The sequence below is a fragment of the Podarcis erhardii genome (assembly GCF_964252035.2).
Source record: "Podarcis erhardii genome assembly, chromosome: 2".
Lineage (NCBI taxonomy): Eukaryota > Metazoa > Chordata > Lepidosauria > Squamata > Lacertidae > Podarcis > Podarcis erhardii.
This window is the reverse complement of record NC_138498.1, coordinates 93331393-93358775: the sequence shown is the minus strand read 5'-3', so window position 1 is coordinate 93358775 and position 27383 is coordinate 93331393. Positions and strand designations below refer to the sequence as shown.

The 27383-nt window shown below is 43.0% G+C and overlaps 1 protein-coding gene across 8 annotated transcripts in view; it reads left to right on the top strand.

Annotated features, from left to right (window-relative positions):
* The first annotated feature begins 1327 nt into the window (after positions 1-1327).
* Positions 1328-27383, top strand: part of ITPR1 (inositol 1,4,5-trisphosphate receptor type 1) — a 215470-nt gene continuing 189414 nt past the window's right edge. For 7 of the 8 annotated variants that reach the window (XM_081852239.1, XM_081852234.1, XM_081852236.1 and 4 more), the window contains exons 1-2: positions 1328-1532; positions 23741-23848. In XM_081852239.1, the coding sequence (XP_081708365.1) occupies positions 23757-23848 (92 nt within the window). In that variant the 5' untranslated portion in view covers positions 1328-1532; positions 23741-23756. Of the gene's footprint in view, positions 1533-4457; positions 4565-23740; positions 23849-27383 lie in introns of all 8 variants that reach the window. The other variant, XM_081852233.1, reaches the window with a different exon arrangement.

Sequence of the window (27383 nt, the reverse complement as noted above, 5' to 3'; positions counted from 1 at the left end):
GGGGTACCAGGCATGCCTACCCAGGGTCTGTGTTTCCTTTTAGAAATGAGGCACAGAAGAGACTGCGGTGTCCTTATGATATATGGTTTATTTACACCTATATACAACCTGAGCCTGTGATGGAGGGGTTTGCAGCATTAAAACTCCCAGAGGTTCTTGCGTCTTCCATAGCCACAGCAGCTTTGGCATTATGCCAGCCATTGCTCTCAAATATTGCTCTCTGGCTCTCTCTCTCTCTCCAGACTAGTTTACTAACTCTGTTGCATAACTCCTAACCACAATCCCCAAACTCTAACCTAAAATGCTAGCATTGTCTTTTTAAACTATCTTCTGTGGGGAGGGAGGGAGCCCACTCATTTGCAGGTGAGATTCATCTTTGATCCTTGCTGTTGTCTTAATGAGTCATCCCCAGGCCATCACCTCAAAAGGAAATTATCCTGACCTAATTAGTTTTTAACACTTGCTGATTCCCTAGGATGAAAGAGGTGTCTTGCACACAGTCTAACACATGCAGGTCTTGCTGAGAGTCTAACATGTGGGAACCGGACACACAGTTTTAACACACAAGCCTTATTGGTCCCAGCCACAAATTCATAGCAGTATGGGGTGTTGTTATGTCCTTTGTCACATACCAGCGTACTTTTACATCTGGCTGATCCTTAGACTAATGAGTTGTCTTTCTGTCATCACTCTTTCCCCCCTTCCTTTCATAATAGTTATTACAAGGAGATTTCCAATATATACTACATATGCATGTTGCTCAATTCTGTCCCAAAACAGACTCTCTCTCTCTTTTAATGTCACAGATGGTTGAAATTCTTGGCTGATTCCAAGACAGCTCAAAGGACAGTTGACCGCCTCCAAAAAGTATTTTGGGGTGTGTGTGTGAAATAAATGCTCCAAACAAAATTCCTCTAGAAGCATGTCTATGAAATTGAATGGAAACACATTTTCTTCGGGAAACAGGAGTAACCCCTCCCTACACTGGAGATGGGGAAGGTGGGCTGCTTTTGGGCCAAACAACTGGTTTACAGGCGGAAAGCGGGGAGGGGATAAAGGGAAAAAGCTCAGCCAATAGCGGCTTAGGAAATACTTTTGGCTTCCAGCGCTCATTTGCAACACATTCCTTTTGATCTGACACAGGGAGTGTAACACTGCCCCGTCCGCGAGCCTCCCTCAGCAGCCCACCCTTGGAGCGGGGTGCATGCTGGGAAACGTAGTTCCGCGCTGAGGCCCCGCCAGCTGGCAGCGGGAGGCAGGATCTCTCCGGCGGAGACTACATTGCCCATGGAGCCGGCGGGGACTATATAATCAGCCGCAGAGAGCCCGAGAAGTGCAGTAACCATGTGGATGTGCTGCTGAGCCAGCTCTTGGCTGAGGAGGGTTGGGAGCCGGAGCGGGGGCTAGCGAGCCTCCATCCCTCACGGAGCTCCTCGGCAGGGGCAACAGGGCTTCCTCCGGGAACATGGGATTACAAAGCGGCTCCTAACCCGCTCCAGCTCCAGGGCGAGCCGAGCCCCTTAGGCAATCAGGTAAAAGGCAAAAGGCAGCGGGGGGCGGCAGTGACAAGAGACCAGAAGCAGCAGAAGTTGGCTTTTCCCCTCCAGGGGGAGGGGGAGGCTCAAAAGCCCAGGCTGGACTCGCCTTAGTTTGCAAGCTTTTCGTTGCAGCCCTTTACAAACCTCCGGTGGGGGGTGGTTGGTTGTTATTTTAATATATATATATATATATATATTTGGTTTGCCTTTCTTATTATCAGATCACCCTGATCCTGTTTATACAGGAGGGAATGTGGCTTTGGCGGCGGCGGCGGCGGCGGGGAAAGAAGCAACAGATCAAATAACGCTCCCTTTTCCTTCCTTTCTTGAATCCTAAATCCAGCCCCCCCCCCCCAACCGCCCAAGTTTGCAACTCTTGACAGCGACAGGAAGAAAAGAAAAAATGCTGCTTGAATCATGTGGGGAAGGCATCGACCTCTCTTGAAAGGCGGCGTCCCCCGGCTTGTTAAAACTTCATGGCTACTGATGCAGCAAGCTGATAAGGAGGCGGGTGTTAGAGCGGGGATCCGAGAGGTGTGATTGTGTGTGTGCGGTTGGGGTTTGGGCGGAAAAAAGGGAGAGACGGGTTAAAACACGGGTGATTCCCAAAGGTCTCGGCAAGATGTTGCGGCTCGACATCCTCTCCCCTTCCGTTTTTAAACTCGCCTTCATTTCTTGGAAACACTGGCAGATTTCCCCCCTCGGATCTCTGCTGTCGTCTTAAGCGAGAGCCGAGCCTTCTCTAGCCTTCTGTAGGTCTGTTTTTTTGGCAGCAAACTTCTGACTTGTGGGGAGCAACACGAGTTCCTAAGTTATTAACTTGATTGCTTTTGCATCAAACAGAGTGGAAGGAAGCTGACACAAATTGGCCCGAGTTAATGTGGGAAGGGCATGTGGAAGGTTGCCTTTTGGAGTTTTAATGGGTTCATTTTTTTAAAAAAAAAAGGTTCTTAAAATTCCTTTCACTTTAGTTCAGGGCAAGGATTCCAAAACTGTGGTCCTTGGACCACTCATGAACTTCATTCAGATGGTCCACAGCACACCCACATTACAGATTCATATCGGTTTTTAAATTGTATTCTTACGGCTTTGTATGTGTCATGCATTGCATTGCAGTTTGAACTCTGTGGGATTCAAGTTGTGATACATGGTATAAAACAAGCAATAAAAATACCGTTAAAAATCATACGGCGTCTAGCACAGTGCATAGCAGTTGCTGCAACAGGCAGAAAAATCATCAAGTGGTTGGCCAAGACCATCAGCAGTTTTCAAGTGCCCCATAGGAGGGGAAAGGTTTGGGAAGCACCTGCTTAGAGATTTAGGTGTCTAGTTTTTTTTGGGGGGGGTGGGAGGTTCTAATGCTGTGCAAGTCTGTCAGAATGATGCCTTCTTAGGAAAAGCAAACAAAACACCCAGGTTGTGTTCACACGTGCAGTAGTCCATGGTGCAGTTCTCCTGTGGAGGTAGCTGAACAGTTGGGTACATGCAGTGTGCAGGAACAGAATGTTTGACGAAAAGGAGATATGTGTAGTCTTTAAGAGACCTGTTCCCTACACCTGCACCTGTTGGCAATGAATGAAACAATAGGTAAAATGAGAAATAATTGTCAGGTGGCGGAGTGTTTAATGTAGTGTTTAGTTTTTATTAATGAGGGTGCTGGAACTGGATACAAAATTCCAAATGCAGCTGCACCATACATAAGGGCATTATGATACTCACCATTTTATTTTCAGTCCTTTTATTAATAATACATAGCGAGGAATTGACCATGTTTACTGCCGCAGCACACCTTGATAGTTTAGATTGGAAGTGGTCTATAGATGTTTAAATAATACTTTCATTGAGCTTGCCACCAAGACCCCAAGATTTCTTTCCCGGAAAATTGCAGATAGATACCATCTGCATGTGTACATGCTTGTGTGCGCTTAATATATAACATACCTAAGTTTGTGAATGAGAGTGTGCATTACTTTATAGTTGCTTATATAAAACACCATTTGCTGTTCTGTTGCCCATTCAGCCAGCATGGAGTAATTCATTTAGAGCTCTTTGCATCTGTATAATTTGGTGTAATCTTGGCTACATTACTGTTCACCCTGACTCAGATTAAATAGCATCGGTACCAGTACAGATCCAGTTGACATTCCGGCACTGCAATTATTGTCCACGTAATGCTTTATGATCTGCTGCTTCTTTGTTTTGACCAGTTGCTGATGCATAAGTGCACCTGTCTTATCTAGTGGCTGCCACTTCACCTTTAGTGACAGACTTTTTGACAGCCTAAGTATGCGCTGTTCAAGACCATCCAGTCAACCTGTTTATCACACTTAGATCTAAAAGACTAGTGATACAGGACTTCCCTTTGCCCAAGGCATGCTGATTCTTCCTTAGCAAAGCGTTTCTCTCTCCCACCAATCAGTATTTCAGAATTCCATCTTTAATACTTCTTTCTGCTATTTTACCTAGCTGTTAGGCACCACAACACTTCGTTTGTCAAAAATAATTCCAGAATGGAACCAGGAAACGGCAGGCCTCTTGGGCTGTCTTCCAGTTTGTAGGTAAAGAGACTGATGTTTGTAGTGATGATGTTCACTTGCACTTTATAGCTGTTGCACAGTTTGTTGCAACATCTGCACAACAACCCTATGAGTGTGGGTGTTCTGTTTTAAAGATGAGCAAGTTGTGGTTGAGGGAATTGCTGTGATCCTCTCCCCTTTATTGCTGTTCATAAGGCTTATTAAAGGGTGTCTCCATATATTCCAAGTATCCCTAAAATTGCTTGGATGATGGGGAGGAGTAGAGAAAGACTTCAATATAAGCAAAGCCAATATTTGCATGCATGGATTTGATGCTGATCAATATTCCACTTTAATCATTTGTAAATATAATATTCTCTCTCTCCCCGCCTTCACTTTTTAGATCCTTGTGATAGGTGGAATAAGCTTCTCTTCCAAGAGTGGAGTCTACTTTCAGTGACCTTGCTAAATTTGTAGGCTGCACATTCAAATCAATGGGATATTGACTAGGTCAGTACTGCATCCTACCCGTTATTAATACAATCCCGTGCATGTCAATTTAGAAGGAAGCTCTATTGAGTTCCCTGTCTGAATTCATCACAATGAAGTCTCTAGCTGTTGATCACATTATGCTAAAAGACTGAACTATCACAAAGCAGGTTGAGTATAATGATAAAGGCTCGATTTCAACAGCCACATTACCGTGTTTGGTATAAAATGAGGCAGCTTCCTTTGCAATTAGGAGTGGACAAGCATAGCTACTTTCTGTGGTGCCCTCTACATGTTGCTGGACTACAGCTCCCAGCAGCCCTCACCACTGGTCATGCTGGCTGGGGCTGATAGGAGATGGAGTCCCACGACATCTGTAGGAAGCACCATGTTGGCTTCTGCTTTACTAGAAGATGCATGTTAGGTGAAACTGGTGTACGTCATATCTTTCTTTCATTTTCAGAAGGAGAGGGAAAATACTATATTTGTGCCACAGTGGGGCTCTGAAAAGGTTTCATGCACCGTACCATTTAGGGCACTGTTCAGATTTCAAGGTGCTACCCTTGGGAGTGGGCAGAAGTAGGCTATTGGGCGATTCAACAACTGACTTGACTTAATGGAGAGTTGGAGATGGTGGAGAGCAATTCTCGCTGAGAGTTGCTCCGTCACCTGCAAGCTGAGTCAGTGTTACGTTATTTTCCAAAGTGCTTCACGCACATTATGTTGTTGTTGTTTAGTCGTGTTCGACTCTTCGTGACCCTATGGACCAGAGCACGCGAGGCACTCCTGTATTCCACTGCCTCCCACAGCTTGGTCAAACTTTATGTTCGTATCTTCGAGAACACTGTCCAACCATCTCGTCCTCTGTCGTCCCCTTCTCCTTGTGCCCTCCATCTTTCCCAACATCAGGGTCTTTTCCAGGGAGTCTTCTCTTCTCATGAGGTGGCCAAAGTATTGGAGCCTCAGCTTCAGGATCTGTCCTTCCAGTGAGCACTCAGGGCTGGATAGGTTTGATCTTCTTGCAGTCCATGGGACTCTCAAGAGTCTCCTTCAGCACCATAATTCAAAAGCATCAATTCTGTGGCGATCAGCCTTCTTTATGGTCCAGCTCTCACTTCCATACATCACTACTGGGAAAACCATAGCTTTAACTATAGGGACCTTTGTCGGCAATGTGATGGCTCTGTTTTTTAAGATGCTGTCTAGGTTTGTCATTGCTTTTCTCCCAAGAAGCAACCCTGGAAGGTAGGTCTTGCTTACTTGTAAGGCAAATGCGTCTGTGTTCCCATAATACAGATGGGAGACTGAAAGGTAGCAATTTCCTGGCAGCCACCTGGTTAGTTCACAGGGTTAAAGTGATCCCTAGGTACATGGTGTCAGATAAATTCCAAAAGAACTATTAAAGTTGTATCTCGGCTGGGCAAAGAGGCTGTTACTTTGAATATTGCCAGTACTTCTGAATTGCTGTTTTTCCTTTTTGAACCCTCCCTCAGCCCTCACCCTCCATGGTGCCTTTTTAAGAATGTGCAGTCTTGTGCTAGGATAGGCCTCTTTAACAGTCATTTGAGAGTGCATTGTCCCTTCTCTCAAGCTTTTAAGAATACTTGATACATAAGTTAAAGGATGTATTATATAAACACACATGAATGTTGTTGCAGATTTGGCTGTAGATGGTCTTAAATGGTCAAAAGATGGGCAGTTGCAGCTGGCTAGTTCTGAGGGTCTTGGTAACTAGTCTAACACTCTAAATATTTAGTTGTTTCCTGGACTACAATAACTGGGCCTGAGGAGGGAAAAAAGCCACATACTTCTCAATTGTGTGTTCTTTAGCTTCCTGTTGACTTCTTTTTAAAGACTAATCAGACACTGCTCAGAATATTTTGTTACTGAAGCCAGAAAGCACAAAAAAGTCCCCACCTGTAACAGGAAAAATAATAATAATATTATAATAATAATACATTAAATTGATCAGTGTAGTACTCCTCTAATAGGTCTCCAAAATTTACAGCAGTATGCTGCCTGGTGAGAAGACTGGTACTACTGGTAATTGTTAGAGACTTTTATTTGTGTCTGCATGTTAGGAACATGGGAAGCTTCCATCTACCAAGTCAGACTACAGATCCCTTTCGCCTAGTTTCGTCTACACCGATTGGCAGCAGCTATCTCAGGCAGGGGTCTATCCCAGGCCAAACTGGAGATGCCAAGGCCTGGATTGAACTGGGACTGCCACCTTCTGCATGCAAAGCATGGGCACCCAGTGTGGTTAGGTGAGAAACATAAATTCGGTTATTACAAACGTCCTGAGGCCCATAGGTGATGCTCCTGTAATTGTAGCAGGAGACAGACAGTTAGGTGGTACAGTGGTACCTTGCAAGACAAAATTAATTCGTTCTGCGAGTTTTTTCGTCCTGCGAATTTTTTGTCTTGCGAAGCACGGATTTTGGAAAAGCTTCAAAAATCACCAAAGTCTTCAAAAACCTCAAAAAAGGCTACCACACCACGTGCTATGAGTTGCTCCTCGAAGTCGAGTCGCAACTGCATCCCCTGAATGCACCCTGGGTATTAACAGTTTTAAGAAAAAGGAAACAAACTTGCAAGACATTTTCATCTTGCGAAGCAAGCCCATAGGGAAATTCGTCTTGCAAAGCAACTCAAAAACGAAAAACTCTTTCGTCTTGCGAGTTTTTCGTCTTACGAGGCATTCGTCTTGCGAGGTACCAGTGTAGCTACCACGCAGAATTCTCACGTAGACATGGACAGCATGAAAGCCCTGGGAGTGGATATCGTCTAATGGAGCAACAAGTACATCAAGTGTTTCTTCTCTGCTGAAATCTCATTGGTGAGGTATAAGCAGGAGAGTGAAGGTGCAATAAAAGCAGGAAATTAGGATGCGTGTGAGGAGGCAAGTGGAGCTTTGAGATGGATACAGCTTTTTATTCACTTCAGCCGAGCGAGCTTGGCTTAGGACTTTGTATGGAATCCTAGCTAAAAGCCAAGGGTCTCCACAAAAGAAAAGCAACGAATCCTAAGCCATTCGATTTGTTCCCAAGTATTTGCTTAAGAGGTGTTCCCTCAGGTTGACAGTGGGCCTTGAGGGCAATTGCTTTCCTACCTGGGTGCCTGAGAAGCTAGACCAAATGGTATGTATCTTCTGTAATCAGTTTTATCGGCTCTGTGAGGAGCCCTCCCACCCTGCTCTGAGTGAAAGTGTAGGCTGTACTCCTTTTTTCAAGGCGCACTTGTATTGCAAGAATTGTAGATTCGTGCCAGGCAATTGGATTTGCAACAGTTAATAAACCAGAGAGGAGTTAAGTGCTTGTGATTTGGATAGCATATAGCTGAAACTGTATATAGATAGAGCTGTTTCAATTAGTTATCCAAAGCCATGAATAGGCACCCCTTTTTGCAACTGCAAGGTAGCCCAGTTAATATTTTCTCCTAGCATCCCATCTTCCTCTTTGCCCAGTCACTCATGAGTTGGGAGACAGGTTTGTTGTTTCTGAGCAGAAGCAATGTTCCTGAATGCCCTGAATGCCCTGCCTCTGTTAGTTGTAGTGTGGGTTGTGCCAGGGAAACTTGAGGCAAATGTTCCCACTCTCTCAGGATGATGGGGAGATAGATGCTTCATGGGACTTCCCTGTTCTGAGGGCATATAGTAATGGATACCTTTAGTAAAGTGATTTGATTTTTCAAAGCACGTTTCAGCTCCTCCTGTGGCATCCTATTGCACAGTCTGAGAAATGCTGATTGAGAGTCTTGGTGAGGTTGCTGTATAGTCAGATGAGCTAATTTGAGATGGGTAGCTTGCCAAACTGAAGTCTTCTGCACACCAGAAATTACATCCAAGATGGCATTCTTTTTGGATGCTGGACAAGGCAACTAATTACTCTGCTTGCTTGGATGCCAAGCCTATCATAGAAGAATACAACTTGGTGTGTACCTGCCATTCTTCTTGGCAACCTCAGGGGGGAAACTGAACTGGAGCAATCTGTCCTGGTATTCATTCCATGATAAAACCTTAAGGTGCGTTAGATGGAGAGAGTGCATGTGGTTGACCCACAACTCTGAATAGTGAAGAATCAGTTAGCCTCACTCATAACCCTTGCAGCTGGCAAAGGGTGCAGTATCACAGACAATAAATGGACAACATCAACTGGGGCTCCTTTTGTTTCTGTTTGCGGGTGAGCCGGGTTTAATCTGACCCGGATCTCAGCCTTGGAACTCCTCTTTTGACTCATTTTCCCACTGCATATACAAAGTGTCTTTCTCTCTCTGCTGAGTAATGCCATGACTAGTCCCCTTCATGTTGGAATTGCAGGTTCAACAAGCTTAAACTCCAGGTACCGCCACCTTTATTTGTTTCTAAAGCATCACAGTGAATGGGAAGGGGGATGTGGTCTCCATTGCAAAGTAAAACGCAGCTGGGCATGGGAAGGCTTTGAGAATGTCTGACGTATATTTCCCACCCTCCCTGGAATCCCTTTACAGACAGTTATAGCTGAACTAACTTTCCCGGCAGTAAGTGTTTGCTGGAATGCATTTGCTGTGCCACAAGATGAGCTAAAGGGTGCCTTAGAAAAAGTAAGGTACCACCTTGAGCGTTCCGCCAGCTGCACCAGAGACAGCCCCTTCTCTTATGCCAATAGATAAGAAGTATGCTTGTGCCTGGACTGGAGGCTCCAGCAGGCGCAAAATTCTGTGGCTAGATTTTTGATGGGGACAGATTAGTGCTAGCACATAACACTGGGGCTCAAAACTTTGCACTGGCTGCCGCTTGTATGCTACTGGGGCAGGCTCAAGGTTCTTGTATGTATTTATTTGCAAGGCCCTTAACAATTGGGGTCCAGGATACTCAATGACTGCCCAGTCCCTTATATTCCCAGCCTGATCCCTGAAATCTTCAGGTGAATCACTGTTAGTGGTCCCGTGTGGCTTAGATGCATGGCTCGTATCCCACCAGGAGCTGCACATTTAGTATTGTGAGCTCAATTTTATGGAACTGACTTCCAGTTAAGTTGCAGCTTCCTCTGTGCAGAACTTCTGTGGCCTGCTGAAGACTCTTTAAATATCCTAGCAAGCATTTTAATTGAAGTGTGGGTTTATAGTTTCAAATGCCATTTGCTTTTTGTATTGTATCCTTGTAAATCACGCAGGGGTGACTGCAGTTAAGTGGTACATAGATTGTTTAAATAGATAAAAGAAATACATCATGCAAAGGATGACAGCACGCGAGATTTTTTGACTGCTGCCTTTGTTAAAGGTGCAGGGGACTCTGAGGCATCACCACTGTCCAAAAAGCATAGTCCTCCTTCAGAGCCTTATCTGCCCTGACAAAAGGTGGGTAGGGTGCCAGATGACGATAATAAATGGATTACTCCACAGTGGTAAGGGACGCGGGTGGCGCTGTGGGTTAAACCACAGAGCCTAGGACTTGCTGATCGGAAGGTCGGCGGTTCAAATCCCCGGGACAGGGTGAGCTCCCGTCACTCAGTCCCTGCTCCTGCCAACCTAGCAGTTCGAAAGCACATCAAAGTGTAAGTAGATAAATAGGTACCACTCCAGCAGGAAGGTAAATGGCATTTCCGTGCGCTGCTCTGGTTCGCCAGAAGCGGCTTAGTCATGCTGGCCACATGACCCGGAAGCTGCACGCCGGCTCCCTCGGCCGATAAAGCGAGATGAGCGCCACAACCCCAGAGTCAGTCACGACTGGACCTAATGGTCAGGGGTCCCTTTACCTTTTACCACAGTGGTAAGAAAGATGTCTGCTCGTTTTTCTTGGACCAAGTTGAGAAAAGGCTTGTGTGTGAGCATAAGATTAAAGAGTTCATCCAGCCACCCCACCAATGTACTACAAGGGATCACAAGATAAATGCTGGTTTTAGGGGGCAGAAAGCTCCAGTTTCTATGAAGGTTGACATGCAGCACCTGAGTACTTGGCAAAATGCTTGGGAGCACATCTCTGAATGATTGGGTTGATCGTGGAAGCTGCTGGTAGCAAGAGTACTATTTCCTTTATACTGGATGACAGTTCTGTTATTATTCCAGGCATGGCTTCTCTGTTCTGAAAGCTAATCTTCAGGTATTGACAAGCTTGCAAGTTCTAAATAAGGAATTGTCCCTGTGACTACAAAATGTGCATTATCTTGACTCCTGTTTTCTGCTTAGTTGGTGGTGTCTGTGGCTGAGACTCACAGGTACTGACAATTAGTGCCGGAGCACATGCTAAAAATACTTGGTGTGGCAAGGCATTATGTACGCTGAACTTCTCATCATAGAAAAACTTGTTAACTACAGAAAAAGTTGGACTGAGGGGAAAAGATTCAATGTGTGGGGAGCAAAACCAGTGTTAGTTCTAGTAGTGAGGCTACGCAAAGCAGCTCACCGATTTTTTAAAAGTAATCTTTGTTTTAAAACTTACTCAAATGTTTATTTAAATGACTGAAATTATAGGACTTCGGAGCACCTAAGGCAGGTCTGCACCCTTGCTTCATCATGTATGATAGTCTACTGGAGCTCAGTAGCCAAGCTTTGGTTTTTGCTTCTTCATTTTTAAAAGATGCCACACAAAAATTCCCACCACAAAAAGATGTCACACAAAAAACCCCTCTTGGAACTGGGTAGGCTCTCTAAGGGGCTAATAAGTAAGGTGCGCCATATAAAACACACAAAAAAGGTGTTGGGTTATCTCTACTTCTCAGTTTTTGAAAAGCATTTTCTTTTCCTTGTGTGCGAATCTGTGGGCTGCATTTTTACCACACCTTGTTTAAAAGATAGATGTGCCGTCGGGGCCCAACAACAGTTTCATGTGCATCAAGGTTGGGCCAGGACCTGTACCCCTAGTTGTCTATCTCTGGCCTAAACCAAGCAACCTGCCGCATGGAAAAGATGAAAAACTCTTGTCAAAGCCTGACCATCCCACCGGTCCTTGGCTAGTCCAGCCTAGAATGGGGTCCCTCAGGTTGCAGATACCCTATCTGAAGATGGGTACTTACGTTTTCAGTGAAAGAGACTGTATTAAGATTTCTGTTTGTATGAGGTTAGGACCCAAAGACAGAGAAGTGTATAGCTTGTATGCCTTGGGACTGAGTGGGAGCAGTGGGATGACGCCCTTTGTATATCTCTGAGGGGCAGGCAGCTTAAAATGATTTGAGATTCTAGGACTCTTTGTTTGCTTCGCTTTCTGGTAGCTTTAGATTTGGACATGTCTGGTTCACTGAGTGAATCAAGGGATGAAGGGAAGTAAAATCTATCAGTTTGGGAACATTTGTGCTGAGTTCTAAAATGTGTCCTTTCCTTCCGATTTACTAAAAGGTGCTGGGGAGGAAAGGCAATCTAGCTGGTTAGATCCTATCCATGGCATCTCTCTGGTTCTGGCATACATTTGAATGAGTAAAATTATTGGCAGGGATATTGGCACAAACTTTCAGCTGGTATATCCCTATAAATCTTTCATTTGGCAGTCAGCTGGCTCATGAAGACACACCTGTTTAAACAAACATTCTCCTGATCTTAACCTTGTGATCTAATTGCTGTTTTATCTGCTTTCTTATGTTGTTTTAATAGACTTGTTTTATTAGACCTCTTAATCATGGATGTTTTAAATGTTTTGATGAAATTTCATTGTGTGTGGATATGTTTTTGTAATTGGTTTTACACTTGTAAGCCTTCAGTTTATTGCAATTAAGCTGTATTAAGAATTTGTGCTGCTGCATGCTGGGACTGCTAGGCTTCAAGCACCCTGAGGATGTGTTGCAGTTGCATTGAGGGCAGATTAACGTGTCTGCAACTGCTTCTCAGAACCCCAAGTTATTTACCATACCTTAGCGTGCTTGCATGCATGACTTCAGTGAGCCTACAAGCCAACATGTTGTGCAAGTTACTTTTGTAGGCAGTGTTTTTTTCTGGGGGGGATGCAGGGGGTGCATACCCCTAAACATTTTGTGAATCTTAGTAGGAAAAAGAGAGTACCCCTAAACATTTTTTTCTTAAGAAAAAAGCACTGTTTGCAGGTAATGTACGGCAAGAGAGATGGCTCTCATCCCTGCCAACAAATAGCTCATGAAAGGCAGAGGACCTTATGAATTGAAGATCATGGGTTATTGTGTAAAAATAGGATTCCTGTTGCATCAGTGCAGGTTTAATGTTATAAAATTGGTGTTTAAGTGGAATGTTTTTATATGCTGGATTAGAATTGCTAGCACACAATAACTTGAGCTGAAAAGCCAGCCATTTATAGCAGATAAAGCAGTGTTGCATTTTTTAAATCCCAGATTGCACTGTGTAAGCTGAATCTGCTCATATTGGATTGCAACAAAGGGCTCTGTTTGGGCCTCCTAAATTGCAATAGCAGTTCTCTTCTGTTCACTGCAGGGCAGATCCCTGTTATTTGGAACTGAGAGGGACACACACGAAATTACAGAAGTGTTCTCTTTTTCCTGAAAGCCATCTGTGCAATATGACTGCTTCCTTTGACTGGGTGAAGTATCAGTCAAGGCACAGACAAGTGTATCTTATGAAAGTTAGATGTCTGTCTCCCTTAATGTGGAATATATTGCAAGGGAAGGCACCTAACATTTGGGATCCTGTATTAGCATTTGCATGCATTCAGATCATATTCCTCAATGTACACTAATCTATCCTATCTAGTGCTATGTGGACTTCAGCCCAAAGTCTTTAAAAACTCTTTCCATTCTGAGCTAGGCCTCTCCCAGTAAGTTGTATTGTGAAACTTGGGTCTGAGCCGTCATAAGGGATCCTCCCAATTGTGGCTGGCCTTGGTAGCCAACTATGGCTAGTAACTAATGCGGCTGTGGTTTATCTTTTCATGCTTCCCAGAGGCAAAATAAACATGTTCCTCTTCTGGCTACTTGAAAACCTGTTACTCTTTGCAAAGAGCTGAGCTGTATTGCAAAATCCCGTTACACAATATCCTTGTGTGATCAATGAAGGGTGCTCTATCAACATTAGAAAGCTCATTTCAGATCGGGAGAACTCAGCCCTGTATCCGATACTGGCTGGCTCAAAGGAGACTGGTCTGCACAAAACTGGGTTGAAGAAGGGCTTGCTTCTCCACTAGCAAGTGCCACGCTCTACCTCTCACAACTGTGGCTTGGGAAACCTTCTTTGTGTCAGATGGCTGAGCAAGTTGGCTATTAATGGAGTCTGAAAGCTGGGTTTCTGGAAACAAATTCCTTCCTTTAGTATAATGCCAAACTTGCTATCTGCTGTAATTCTGTCCACAGTTGCTCCTAGTTAGTTAGGGCCCTCCAAATGTTACTCATCTTCTGCACAGGGCTTCCTAGCCTGGTAGACAACTCCCATCATCTCTGCCCGTTGGCCATACTGAAGAGAAGTGATGGAACCTATCCGTCACTTTCCAGGACTCAAGAAGTAGTGTGAAAAATAGGTAACTGAGCTGAATTCCCATTATGGTATTGGTCCATAATTTGGTGGTGGTTTTGTCAATCCTCCCTTAGCCCATCCCTCAGTTGTGCTGAATTTCATCCTTTCACCTGCTAGCTTGCCCCACTTAATTTGTTCTGGTTAGTTAGGAAGAAGTCAAGAAAAATTGCAGTGTGACAGATTGTGCAGTCGCTTCACACTTGAAGGGGCAGCTACTGCTTTTTAAATGGGCTTAAACTGTTGGGGGAAAAGCTTCATATGTACTGCATAGAGCGCTGAATGGAGTCATGCCTCATCTATATGCTAGAGATTATGCCTTCATTATCAGTGCCGCCCACAAACAGACTTCGAAGCATTTTAGCGCTAAGTCCTCCCTCCTATAGCTAAGGTCTTTTCTCATTTAAGGGCCGTCCCCTGAGAAAATGAGTCTGTGGGGAGGTATTACGTAGAACTTCTAGTCAACTTCTCAGGGCTTCACTTGGTTCAGGAGAGTTAACACTTGTGTATCAATAAGTGTAAAAAAAAAAAAAAAAGGAGAGGCTGTAAGTCTCTTTTAAAATGTGGTTGTTTTTTGTGGAGTGTTACTGGGTTGTTTTTATTTTGATTATATACATTGTGGTTTTATATTTTGATTTTGTTCTGTGAACCGCCCTGAGACTTCCGGATGTAGGGTGGTATATAGATTCAATCAATAAAATAATAATAATAATAATAATAATAATAATAATAATAATATAATTCCATCTTTGTATCCCTTAAATACAATGCCCTGTCTTCAACAGGTGAAAGAAATAAAATAAAGAGGAAATTAGGTGGTCCATTTCAGAGCTGTGACAGAGAATGCCTTTCTCCTTATTCCCATTGAGAAGACCTCAGAAAACTCAGGGTCACCCAATGAAATTAGCTGTAGGTTTAGGACTGGTAATTTATTCGCACATGACCCTATTAACTTAGGGTGCTCGCTTCCACAAGATGGTAGCTTACTAGCTCAGATAGCTTTGAGATAGGAAAAGACCAGTTAATAACTATCAGCCATGCTAGTTGTATGTAATGTTGACATTCAGATGCAGTGTATCCCTTAGTACCAGATGCTTGGAGGGTGAGGAAGCAGAGATGGCCGCCATGGAGGCATGCTGGTCTTGAGGATCTGGCAAGACAAACCTGCTGTTAATTCTTTTTAAAATTATTACTTCCCCTGACCCAGTCAGAATGGTAATAATTGCATCTGGACAGAAGGCAAGCAATTAATAGGTTTATATCTTTTATGTTTTAGGTATCAAATTCTGTAGCACTGGTTGGGAGCCTGGTGCCCTGCAGATCAGACCCAACCATCATGGCTAGTGATCAGGAATGATGGGAATTGTAATCCAACGACATATGCAGGGCACTGGGTTCTCCACCCCTGTCCCACAGAGACAAAAGCCCTGGTTAGGCATTCATTTAAAGCCACGTGGTGTGAAAGTGAGGAAGGGGCAAGGAAATGCTTACCAGCCCTTTCCCAATGCATTATGTTGAGTCATGAGACCCCTTTTTGTCTAGAATGTGTTGCTGGATGGCTGGAACTAGAAGATTGTTGTTTATCTTTTAAAACCAAATATACATATTGGTTCATATTAGCATTTCGAATTGTAAATGCAGTAACTGTGAAAGCTAATTCTAAGCGTGATTTGTAGTGCTTTCAGGGAAGATATCTCTCTCAAAGGCTGTATGTATCTGCAAGCAAAAAAACAAACAACAAGCAAATCTGCAAGCAAAAAAACAAAACAACAACCTACCTCTAACTGATCACGTTGAGGACCAAGTTGTCAGTATGTGTTCATTTCAAGGGTATTGTGGAAGATGGAAGATATATTAAGAAATGGTGTGGATTGACAAACTCTAACTGTAGTTTAAGGACTGTTATGTGCCTTAACGTTTAAAATTCATTGATGTTGTAATGTGGCTCAAACAAGAATGTGATGTGGTACACAGAATTTCCAAAAAGCTGCAGCCCCTTGCACTGTATATATGTGCAGAGAAATGCATGAATCTCTGCTATAAGCTGTGAAGCAGCCTTAGTGAACAAGGTTAAAAGCTGTCTCCCTTTGAAGATGCCTTTTATAGAACCATACATATGACTTAATATAAAGATTAGCAAGAACCTCATTTTATCTTTTCCTGAGTGAAGGGATTACGTGAGTCTGCATTCAGAACTGTCAAGCAGAATGGAAACTTTTTTAAAAAACCTATATCTAGGTATGGTGAATAGTAGAATTACTTCACCATTTTAAGTCATGGCATGGAAGGCATCTGGTGCAATACTTCATTATTATTATTATTATTATTATTATTATTATTATTATTATTATTATTTTACTTTATTATTTAAAAATTGTAAGAAATTCACTTAAGTAGATTACAAAAAAAAAAAAAGCCATGTGGAATTTACTCTGTCCTGTATCACAACTTTCTCATTATGGGATTTTATATGCACGGTGCATTTCATCCAATTATGGGCAAAGAGTGTGTACATTGCAGGCTTATAAACTGTCCATCCTTTTAATGCAACTCTGGAATTCAGCCAAGAATTTGACAATTCAAATCTAGGTGGAAGATTTGACAGGCAGGGCTTAGTGGAATCAGACACTTGGCTACTTTTCTTGGGCTCTGTGCCTTTAGAGTTGGCTTCAAGAGCTCATTTGGAATTTGTCTTCTGTGACCTAAAATAACCTGTTAGATCCTTTGGTTATTGTTAATACAGTAAAGATTAAATGGACTATAATTCATTGAAGTTGTCCCATTGGTGCAAGGACTTCCACCTCTGCTGTGGAACTTCCTTTCCCTATCACCCCCACATTTCCCCACAAATCTGTACTGTGGTTTCCTCCTCAGGAAAGTCCTTGCTCTAATTCATGGGTAGGCAAACTAAGGCCCGGGGGTCTGGATCCGGCCCAATCATCTTCTAAATCTGGCCCGCGGATGGTTCAGGAATCAGTGTGTTTTTACATGAGTAGAATGTGTGCTTTTATTGAAAATACATCTCTGGGTTATTTGTGGGGCATAGGAATTCGTTCATTTTTTCCTTCAAAATATAGTCTGCCCCCCCCCCAAGGTCTGAGGGACAGTGGACTGGCCCCCTGCTGAAAAAGTTTGCTGACCCCTGCTCTAAATGGATGCTTTTGCTGAATACAACCCATTGGGAATGGACATCAGGAGCTTAGCAAACATAATCGGAAATAAACCCATTTTTGAGTTAACTCCCCCCCCCCCCCGGTAAAATTTATTTAGGGTCAAGTGTAAGTTGCTGAAACGTTGGAGAATGTCATTTTAACTGACTCGTGTTTTGTGTTACATTCTGCCTCAGGGCGAAGTCTAAAGCTAGCATTATGTGGGCCGAAACTAGAGCTTCGTAATTATTTTTTTATCCTAATGGGAATTGTTCCCCTCTCTAAAACTAGATCTCTTGGCCCTCCCATGGCACTCTTCATATAAAGCATGCGCTTGTTCAGGTGACTGCTGCACATCCGTTTCATACAGCCATCCCGATACTTTCTTGCAGAGACGGGATATTTGCACAAGCAGCTGTAAGAGACAAGAGGCTAGTTTTGCTTGCATTAAGATCACCTCCAGCCTCTGCGAAGAGAGGACAGCTGCTGCTGCTGCTGCTGCTGGGAAGAGCAGCAGGCAGACTTCCTGCAGGGATCCAAAACAGCAAGGAACTGTTCCCAGTTTTTTATTCCAGGAACCTGAAGTCTGAAGAAGGGCCGCAGCTGCATCCGAAATGAGGTGCTTTGGGGGGAAGGTAGAAGGCATTAGAAGAGGGGTGGGTGGGGTAACACATACTGAAAAATAAAGTAGGTTGGACTAAGAACATAGGTTGATATATGGAAAGTGTGCTTTTTTAACTGTACAGTGGGTAGTATAAAACGTAAGTCTGAGTAGACCCTCTGAAATAATGAACTTAACTTACCAACAGTATGACTTAGTGTTACACGACTCAGTAGTAATTTTGGCATAAATCACTTTGCATATCAAAAATGTGCGTAATGGTGGATTGGATTCAGATTTAATCTGCTGAGAGAGAGAGAGTGAGTTGACATGTTAAAAGGCTAGTATTTGGCTACAAATTGAAAAGATCAGAGTGTACTCATTATTGCTTTGTGTGTGAGAGGTTTGTGTATGTGTGTGTAGATAGATAGATTAGATAAAATATATGAACATGGAGATGAATTGCACCAACTGCCTTGTTCCTGTTTATATTTTATTTTTGGTGTGTCCTTATCTACCTTCCTCTTTAATATTATTAAACACTTTTGGCAGTCATGCTTCCTCACCAACTTGTGGCTTTTAAAAGACTACACTGTCATTTTCTTAGCCTCCAGGTATAATTTTGAATAAGCATTTTGCTTTTAATGAAACGGAAGAAATTGAAAGTTGCATCAGTCTTGTTCCCCCAAAGTATAAAAAGATGTTGAGTCTGACAGTGATGTGCGTGTCAGTCAGGCTGCAGGTTGGATGCATGCATAAAATAAAAAGCCCTTCCCAAAGAAAAATTATATGTGAGGTAGAGAGAGTCAAATTGAAAAATCTCGGTTGGTACCCTTCTTGTGGATACCTAGTGTCCTGTGTTCTTGGTTCCTGCTGAAAACCTTTGCGTTTAGATAAGCCTACCCAGATGTTTAGAATGTGAGGTAATTTTAATCTGTTTTAGCATTTAAACTTTTGTATGTTTTAAAATAGTGGTGTGGTTTTTTTTCTTGATTTTACTGTTTTATCTTTTGTAAACTTCTTTAAGGTTTTTGTGTGTTTTTTTACAATCAAGTGGTGTATACATTTTATGGGGTGGGGGAAGTTCTGACAATGTTTTTCATTGTGTGAGCATTTACCTGCAGTCCGAAGTAATCCAGCCCCAGACCACTGCTTCACCACCTCAATGAATAAGATCACATCCACACCATACATGTGAAATCACATTACTTCCTCGACCCTATTTTTTTTGGGGGGGGAACTGTAGTTTATCCCTCACGGTGCTATACCCCCCACACCCTGTGTAGTGCAGGGGTTCTTAAACTGCAGTCCATGGACCACTCGTGGTCAGCAAGTGGTCTGCGGCAGGTGGTCTATGGAAGGTCTGTAAAAACACATTTAAAGACCATCCAGTACAACTGCTACAAAAGGCAAGAAAAACCGTTAAATGGTTGGCCAAGACACTTGGCAGTTTTCAGGTGGTCCGGGGGGGGGGGAATCTTGGGGACCACTGATGTAGAACATATGCTAAAGAAGCATAATTCTGGTCACGTAACTGAAGATTTAGTAGGTTAATGACCAATTATAATTTGCAGCCCTATTGGCTAGAATCAAGCAAGTATCTGCTGGGGATGGCTGAAGTTAGAATACTGTATAAGACAAGGAATGATGGCAATGGCTCTAGGGCAACTGCCTAATGTTTGTATTGTTAAGGAATGCCCTGATAACAGTGGCTCAGAAACTGATAATGGTGATAGGGAGGAATATTTATGTCAAGTGCTTAATTACTACAGTTTGTGTGTTGTGAAGCATTTCCTTGACTGAGTACTTCTGTGAGCTCTTTCATCAATCCTTCATTCTTGTAGTGATGCTTTTATGATTCATTCTGAGCTCTATTTTGACCCTGTCTAAAATTGCCACCATGGTTTGTAGTAGGCTTAATGTATGGGAACCCTTCCCTACCTTCCTGTTATACTTGAAGAAGGGCATGATAGCCCAACCCTAAAGATGGGGTCATAATTGCCGCATGCATATGACCCTTGATGTTGTCCCCTGTTAAAATACTATTTAGTAGCAGAGCTTGAGGGAAAAGTAACCTGGTGAGTTACGCCAGTCTGACTCGGCATTGTGACTTGAATATATAGATATAGATACAGTGGTAGCTCGGTTTTCGAACATCTCCATTGATGAACATTTCGGTTTTCAAACACCATAAACCTGGAAGTGAATGCTTCAGTTTTCGAACACGCCTTGGAAGTTGAACATGCCATGCAGCTTCTTCTGAGTGCAAGATGCTGAGGCCTAGCTGTCGGCTATTGAGTTTTCGGTTTTCGAACGTTTCAGAACTCGAACAGTCTTCCGGAATGGTTTACGTTCGAAAACCAAGGTACCACTGTATAGCTATGGAGTGGCATAATGATATCTGCTAGATTTTGGATCCAGCTCCATGCTACTGACATTGTCCTCCAGTCTAAACTAGTGCGTTCTGTACTACTGACAGCATTCCTGTTTTTCTGACTAAGGATCTGAATTCCGTGGGGGCTATAACTAGCTTTGTTGCAGCCTTGAAAACTGATTACAAACTGCCTTGAATATGCATACAAGTTATTTCTACTTTATTCCAAAGTAGTTATCTTTGTTTTCTAAAGGAATCTCATTGTTATTTAAAAATCGGGAATATATGATAGGTTCCTTGCCTGATAGAAGGATACTACCTAATGATCTACAATTGGAGATCATTTTCAAATCCTAAGAGGGCAATCCTAACAGAGCCAGTGTGGTGCTGTAGAGAGTGTGTTGGACTAGGACCTGGGAGACCAGGGTTCAAATCAGCCATGACGCTCGCTAGGTGACCTTGTGACAGTCACTGTCTTTCAGCCTAGCCTACTTCACTGTGTGATTATGAGAATGCAGTGGGAAAGTGAAGATTTATGTATACCACCTCAAACTCCTGGGCAGAAAGCTAGGACAAAAATAACGATAGCTACAGACATATCCCTGGAAAACAGATGGTGGGGACAGCCAGAGAAGGGTATTGCTATCGTTTCCTGCTTGCGATCTCCAAACAGCATCTCTCTGGCTGTTGTCTGAGGAGGAATTTGCGGCTTGACAGACTTGGCTGAATCTAGAAGGCAGTTCTTAGGAATGATAACCTTGAATTGACATTTCAGGAGTAAAGGATCCTCTGAACCTATGGGGTACTTAAAATTCTGCAGTTCCGTTTTACTGTATGTCTGTTTCAGCAATGATATCGTAAAAGCCAATTTTTGTAAAAAGGTAAAGGACTCCTGACAGTTAAGTCCAGTCATAGACGACTCTGGGGTTGCGGTGCTCATCTCACTTTAAAGGCCAAGGGAGCCGGCGTTTGTCCGCAGACAGTTTTTCCGGGTCATGTGGCCAGCATGACTAAGCCGCTTCTGGAAACCAGAGTAGCGCACAGAAACACTGTTTACTTTCCTGCTGGAGTGGTACCTATTTATCTACTTGCACTTTTTTGGCGTGCTTTTGAACGGCTAGGTTGGCAGGATCTGGGACTGAGCAACAGGAGATCGCCCCATCGCGGGGATTCGATCTGCCGACCTTCTGAGTGGCAAGCCCAAGAGACTCAGTGGTTTAGACCACAGTGCCACCTGCGAATTTAAGCTGCACTTTAACTTTTCACAATCGGAATTTGGAAAAAAAGTGAGGCTTATATTCAGGCCAAGACAGTACTATTAGAATTTGTAAAATTACGTCCTTAGCCAGTCAAAGTAGTCAGCACTGATGGTTTACAGCAGTCCTCCCTAAGCTGGTGTTCTCCAGATTTTGGAATAGAATTCCCATAATCCCCAACCATTGGCCTTTGTTGGCTGGGGCTGTTCAGAGTTGTAGACTCCCCTCCCCTTCTCAGCGTGGCTTCTGAGAGATCACAGGTTAGATTCAAATTGCTTGTAAACTCTTTCAAGTTCGTTACACTAAAAAGGCCCTCGGGAGAAACCCAAACTAGCCCAAATGAGAGAAACCCAAACTAGCCCAAATGAGCTTAAACAGCTTGAAATCTCTCTTTCAGGTGTGTTTGTGTGGGCTGCAAGTGCTGTCCTTGGCTGATCTCGCAGTTGGCTTTAATATGCTTGATCTGTACCTTTCACTGTAAACAAGTTAATGTTCAATGAAATGGGAACAGTTCTCCCCCTTATGATGTCAGGGTTGTGTTTTGCAATAAGTGCCACATTTCTTGCTATTGAAGCCATTTCTCCACCAAAAGAGAAATAATCTCAGAGCTTGCATGTCTACTTGAGCTGTGTCATTAGGGGTGGGTGTTGGGAACTGGTGGTGGAGCACTTGGTCACACTTAAGAGCTACAACATGCTGGCTTGTTCCTGAAATTTTTAATTAGTCACAGGTCTCTCAGGGTCAGCGGGTGAAAAATGAATAAGCAGAGCCAAGTGACTGTTAATGAAACACAGCACACAGAGCGGTTTAGTTCAGAAACAATTGTCATTCTTTCCCTTCAGTTTTTATACTCCCAAGTGTCTGTATACTTGATGATTTCCTCTATAGGAGTAAGGTATAAACCTTTTTTTTAAAGAACAAAAGTAAAAAAACCCAGTTGGTATTTGCAGATCAGAGGCTGTGTTTACATTGCAATAAAAATATTGGATACTACTATGTTAACTTCCAAACAACTCTAATGCTGTGTTTAATAATTTATCTATCTCCATTGGTTTTTTGTTTGTCCTTGTGTGCACTTCTTGCTGAGAGAGGAATCGGGGCAAACTTTTACAAGTGTTCCCCATATCATGGGGGCTCCTTCCTAGTTGCACAATCCCATGCTATGCAGTTGCGTGTATGAATAGTGCAACCACATGAATGGAGAAGACTGAATGGGTTATTTCCAGACAAGTACCCTTTTGTGAGGCTACTGATTGGCTGAGAAAGCTCTGCATGACTGGACCTGCCAATGTGGGCATACTGTTCATACATTGACCCCTGCACTATCACCTTTATGCTTGTTATACAGTTACGCTTAGCAGTCTCACAATTCATAAATAATATACTTCACAACCTGTTGAATTGTCTGTGGACAACTAGATTTTGGTTTGATTTTCTTCATTGAGGCACTGAGTTTAACACTTGTCGGAGAGCTGTTTTCACCTACTCTTGAGAAAGCAATGAACTGGAGGGCCTGTCAGTTCAGCTGCTGCATTGCATGAAACCAGAGAACAATAATAATGTGGTGCTGGCCAATATTTCGAAACTGATGTCCAGTCAACCCAGCATTCTTCTCATATTGCATGGGCTTTTGAGCGTCAGTGATAAGCTGATGATTCCCTTGCATTAGTATTTATCGTAGGAGAAGATGATGCCCAGCAACATTTCTAGAAGAATATGGTAAAGCTCATATTGAGCGCACAACCCTAGAGTCTGTCAAGACTGGCCCGCACGGGCAGGGGTACCTTTACCTTTTACCATATTGAGCTATTATATCGAGTCAAACCATTGGTTTATCTGGGCTAGTTACCTGCAGAGGCCTTTCCCATCACTGCTACCTGATTATTTTAACTGGAGATGGCAGGGATTGAATCAGGGACCTTCTATTCCACCACTTAAGCTATGCCTCTTCCCTAACTCACAAAGGAGAGGACAAAAAGCCACAAATGTCATTCGACTCAGCTCCTTCTGGATGATCCCTAGCAACAGTAGGTTTTAGGTACCTGAACTGCAGGCTATAATTCAAACCTGGGCATTGCATATATTATGAATAAGTTTAAATGTCTAGTTTTGATCACGAGTTACTGAGTTTGTTGCAAGCGGTATAGTGATGGTTTAATCTGTAGAGGTGGCACTCAGCTAACTTTTATGCAAAGTAGATAAACTGTAATGGACCTAACAGTCACATTCATTAATTTCAGCCAGTAAGGCTTAGATATTTGATACTTGTATTCCGGGGAATGCAATAATAATAATAAAAATAATATATAGTTACAATAAATATGTGGCAAAACTTCCATTGACTTTAATTGCCTGCCCTTAGAGTATAATTGAGCAAATGTCTAATAAATAATGATGAGTTTGTTTTCTCTCCCTTAGGGCCAACAAGCCAGAGATGTCCGACAAAATGTCAAGTTTCCTGCATATTGGAGACATATGTTCTTTGTACGCAGAGGGATCAACAAATGGATTTATCAGCACGTTGGGGTAAGTGAGCCGTTTTTCAGGTGCTGCAGGGTGTGTTTAATGAGCTGGCAGTGGAGAAAAAATAGGCATGGTTGTCTAGAAGCCAACGCTGTCATCGCCATGTGTTTAACAGCGCTGGGTGTCTCTTTCCTTCCCTGCAGCTATAAATCCTGGGATAAGAAGTTTCCCAGGTGAGTGAATCTGCTTCAGCAGAATCTAAACATTTCACTTAAGATAGATTTTAAAAAAAACAACTGCAGCAGCTTCTTCATCTTCATTTTGTTGCTCAGGGCAGTCTCGGCAGAATATTGAAGCCCAGAGCTCTTTGGTTTAATATCTAGATGAGGAACTGGCAGCGGAATCCAAAGAGAGAATAACAACATGTCATTGCCTTCTGCTTCTTAGGGGGCACTCTTTATTACCAAGAAAATTGAGGAAACAGTGAGATGAGGGACCAGAATGGAGCTTATTGGCATGATAGCAAATTGAACGACAGTAGGGAACCCGAAACTATTCTCTAGCCTAATGTGGAAGGTTGTATGAAGAGTTAGTGTGCCGAGCACGATGATGAGACCCTTGACAGGGCGAATACTAATGATTTGGAACCTCTTCTATTTTACAACCTCCTGGCTGAATTACTGCAAGGTGTTTATATGTGGGGCTGCCCTTAAACAGTTTCAGAGCTTCAATTAGTACAGAATTTGGCTGCTAGGATACTGGCAGGTTTCCCAAATTGATCTGTGTTACATCAGTTCTAAAGGAACTCCCTTGCCCCCCCCCACTTGCTACTAATTCAAGGTGCTGATATATAAAATGAAAGTAAAATATTCTCAGAAATTTATAAGCTATAACATAAACTAATATGTGTAAAATTATGCTCCTCAAAGACCAGAACTGTGCCCCTCTGAGTTGTGTGCCCTAGGCTTAGTTGGCCTAATGGTAGCATTGGCCCTGCTTGGATGCCAGATGTCTGAAGGAGTGCCATACCAACCTGCCCGTGTGCTAACAGGTTAAGGGGAACTGTCTTACACATGTTCAAAAAGGAGGGCCTTCTCTGTGGTGGCATCCTACCTGTGGAATGCCCTCTTGAGGGAATTAAACCTGGCACCAACAGTGTATTCTTTTCAGCAGCAGGTGAAAACCTTTTAATTTGCCCATGCATTCTAGAACAATGCCTATAGCTGTTGAATGGTTTTATTCCCCTTTTTCTTGTTGCATTTTTGTAATTTTAAATCTCCTTGTTTGCTGCCCTGGACTCCCAATTTTTGATGAAAGGTGGATCATGATTAAATAAATAAGAATAAAGCTCTGTTTTGAAGACATCAGTGTTTAAATTAGCATATCCTGCTAATTCTATCTGGGCAGAAGCACTCAAAGAGGACATGGAGAGATAGTCTCAAGGGCCACTTAGAGAGGTCCAGAGGGCCACTTTGGCCTGCAGGCCTGAAGTTCCCCTTCCCTGCACTAAATGTTGAGTCCTCTGAGTAAGTAAAGCCAGGAAAGTTGATGAAAAAGGTTGTGCATTGTTAAATATGATTCTCTCCCCACACCTACCAACCTTTATAATTAATTCATATGTGGAAGAAGTGTTTTGGTGTATTTTCTTTTCTTTTTTCCCCTATGTAATGACATAAGTTTAAGCTTTCTGGCCTGGGCTTCTTTCCTCCTCCTCGGCAGAATTAATTTGTGTGTTTTGAGGATCCCAGTGTGAAGTTCTAGAAGCAGATGTCCAATACAGTCAGAGTATATACCTGGCTTTTGACCAAGTGAAGATGCCTGGCGCCTGACATCTCCACCATCTGGGAAGCATAGGACCTGGACTGTTTTAACACACTAATACCCCCCGCACACCACCGGTAGAATTCTATCAGTTATATTTTATCTGCACAATCAGAATGAATTTCTGGAACCAAAATGCCTTTTCTGTGCAGCCTGAGCAGGAGCAGTCACCATTAAGAAAAAGAGGTCTGAATAGGCCAATAGATATGTGGACTCTCCCTGGGTAAACTTACTGTTTTTCTTTAAATTCTCAAAGTTCTATACCTAGCTCAAGGTTTCATCTGAACTAGTCGGATGTTTAACTGAGAATCAATCACAGTCTGACAGTCATTCGAAAAAATAAGACTTTATAGACACCCCCCAAAGTGGCAACTAGACGTTCTGTTTTGGTGACTTCAACCTTGGTTTAAGGAGCCATTTAGTGCCTGGCTTATAGATCCGAGTTTCTAACACTGCTCCCAGAGCTAGATACCACCTCAGGTGACAAAATAACTTGCTCAGCCTTGGATACGATATTTGTTGTTCTGCCTTGGGCAGCAAACAGTCAAGCTGGCCATTAACCACCAGAACACCCTTTCGGAGCAACTGTGCAAGGGTTTACATGTTAAGAGCTCAAGAACAATGGGAACTGAATATAGCTAAACACAGTAATGATATTTTGTTCAAGTAAATATTTCTCTGAAGCTGAATCCTGCTTAATATTCCTGTGAGATGATGACTTGAAGCTTAACCACAGCCTTGCTTCTGTTTTTCTAAATACAGTGCTCCAATGGCTTTGGTTCCTAGTTTGTAATATACCTAATTGCCTTTTGAACACTAAGCAAGCTGTGTAATCTTTGTTTTGATCATCTGTTTGCCTGGAATAATGCTCCCTTGCCTGTGATCTATTTTTGGAACAAGGTGAATCTTTCAGCTACTAGAATTAGCTGTCTGGATGCTTTTTGCAAGACTTTTTTTTTTGAACTTCATAAAATTAGGGTGATTTCTTGCTTTGATACTCAGTTCCTCCTACCCTTTCCTGAGCAAGTCTTTCCCCATCCTTTGATACTTCTGGGGAGGTGGGAGGGCAGATGCAACAGAGAATTTCAGCAGATTCACCATTTCACATCATTGCGCTGTAGCAGTGAATAGCTGTCTAGCTGATATTCCCTCTTGCTTTAAAGTTACAGAAGCAATGTTCCCTGTTGCATTGGGTGTTTTTATCCCCTGCTGCGGATGAAGGTCGAGTATGTCCTTATTCATAGTCTCAGAGCATATGTTAGTCCTGTTAAAGCAATGCTAAGGCTGAGAGCTGGACTCTTTCCTTCCTTTTTGAACTTTAGTTTGGGGGGGGGGAGAGTTGTGAGGGAGCCATATAACATTTATTTCCCTCATATGAAAGCCCTGGGGTGGAAGGTTGTTTTCATTTGTCGAGGGGGCAAGTCATAACTGCAAGTCCTAAGCGGAATTTCTATGACGTGTGACTGACTGGACCACAGAATCCATTAAGAAGATGTTTTTAAAAATAACTGACAGTATCAACATATCTTCAGGGCATTACAGTGGTACCTCAGGTTACAGATGCTTCAGGTTACAGACACTTCAGGTTACAGACTCCGCTAACCCAGAAATAATACCTCAGGTTAAGAACTTTGCTTCAGGATGAGAACAGAAATTGCATGGTGGTGACACGGTAGCAGCGGGAGGCCCCGTTATCTAAAGTGGTACCTCAGGTTAAGAACAGTTTTAGGTTAAGAACGGACCTCCAGAACGAAGTTCTTAACCCAAGGTACCACTG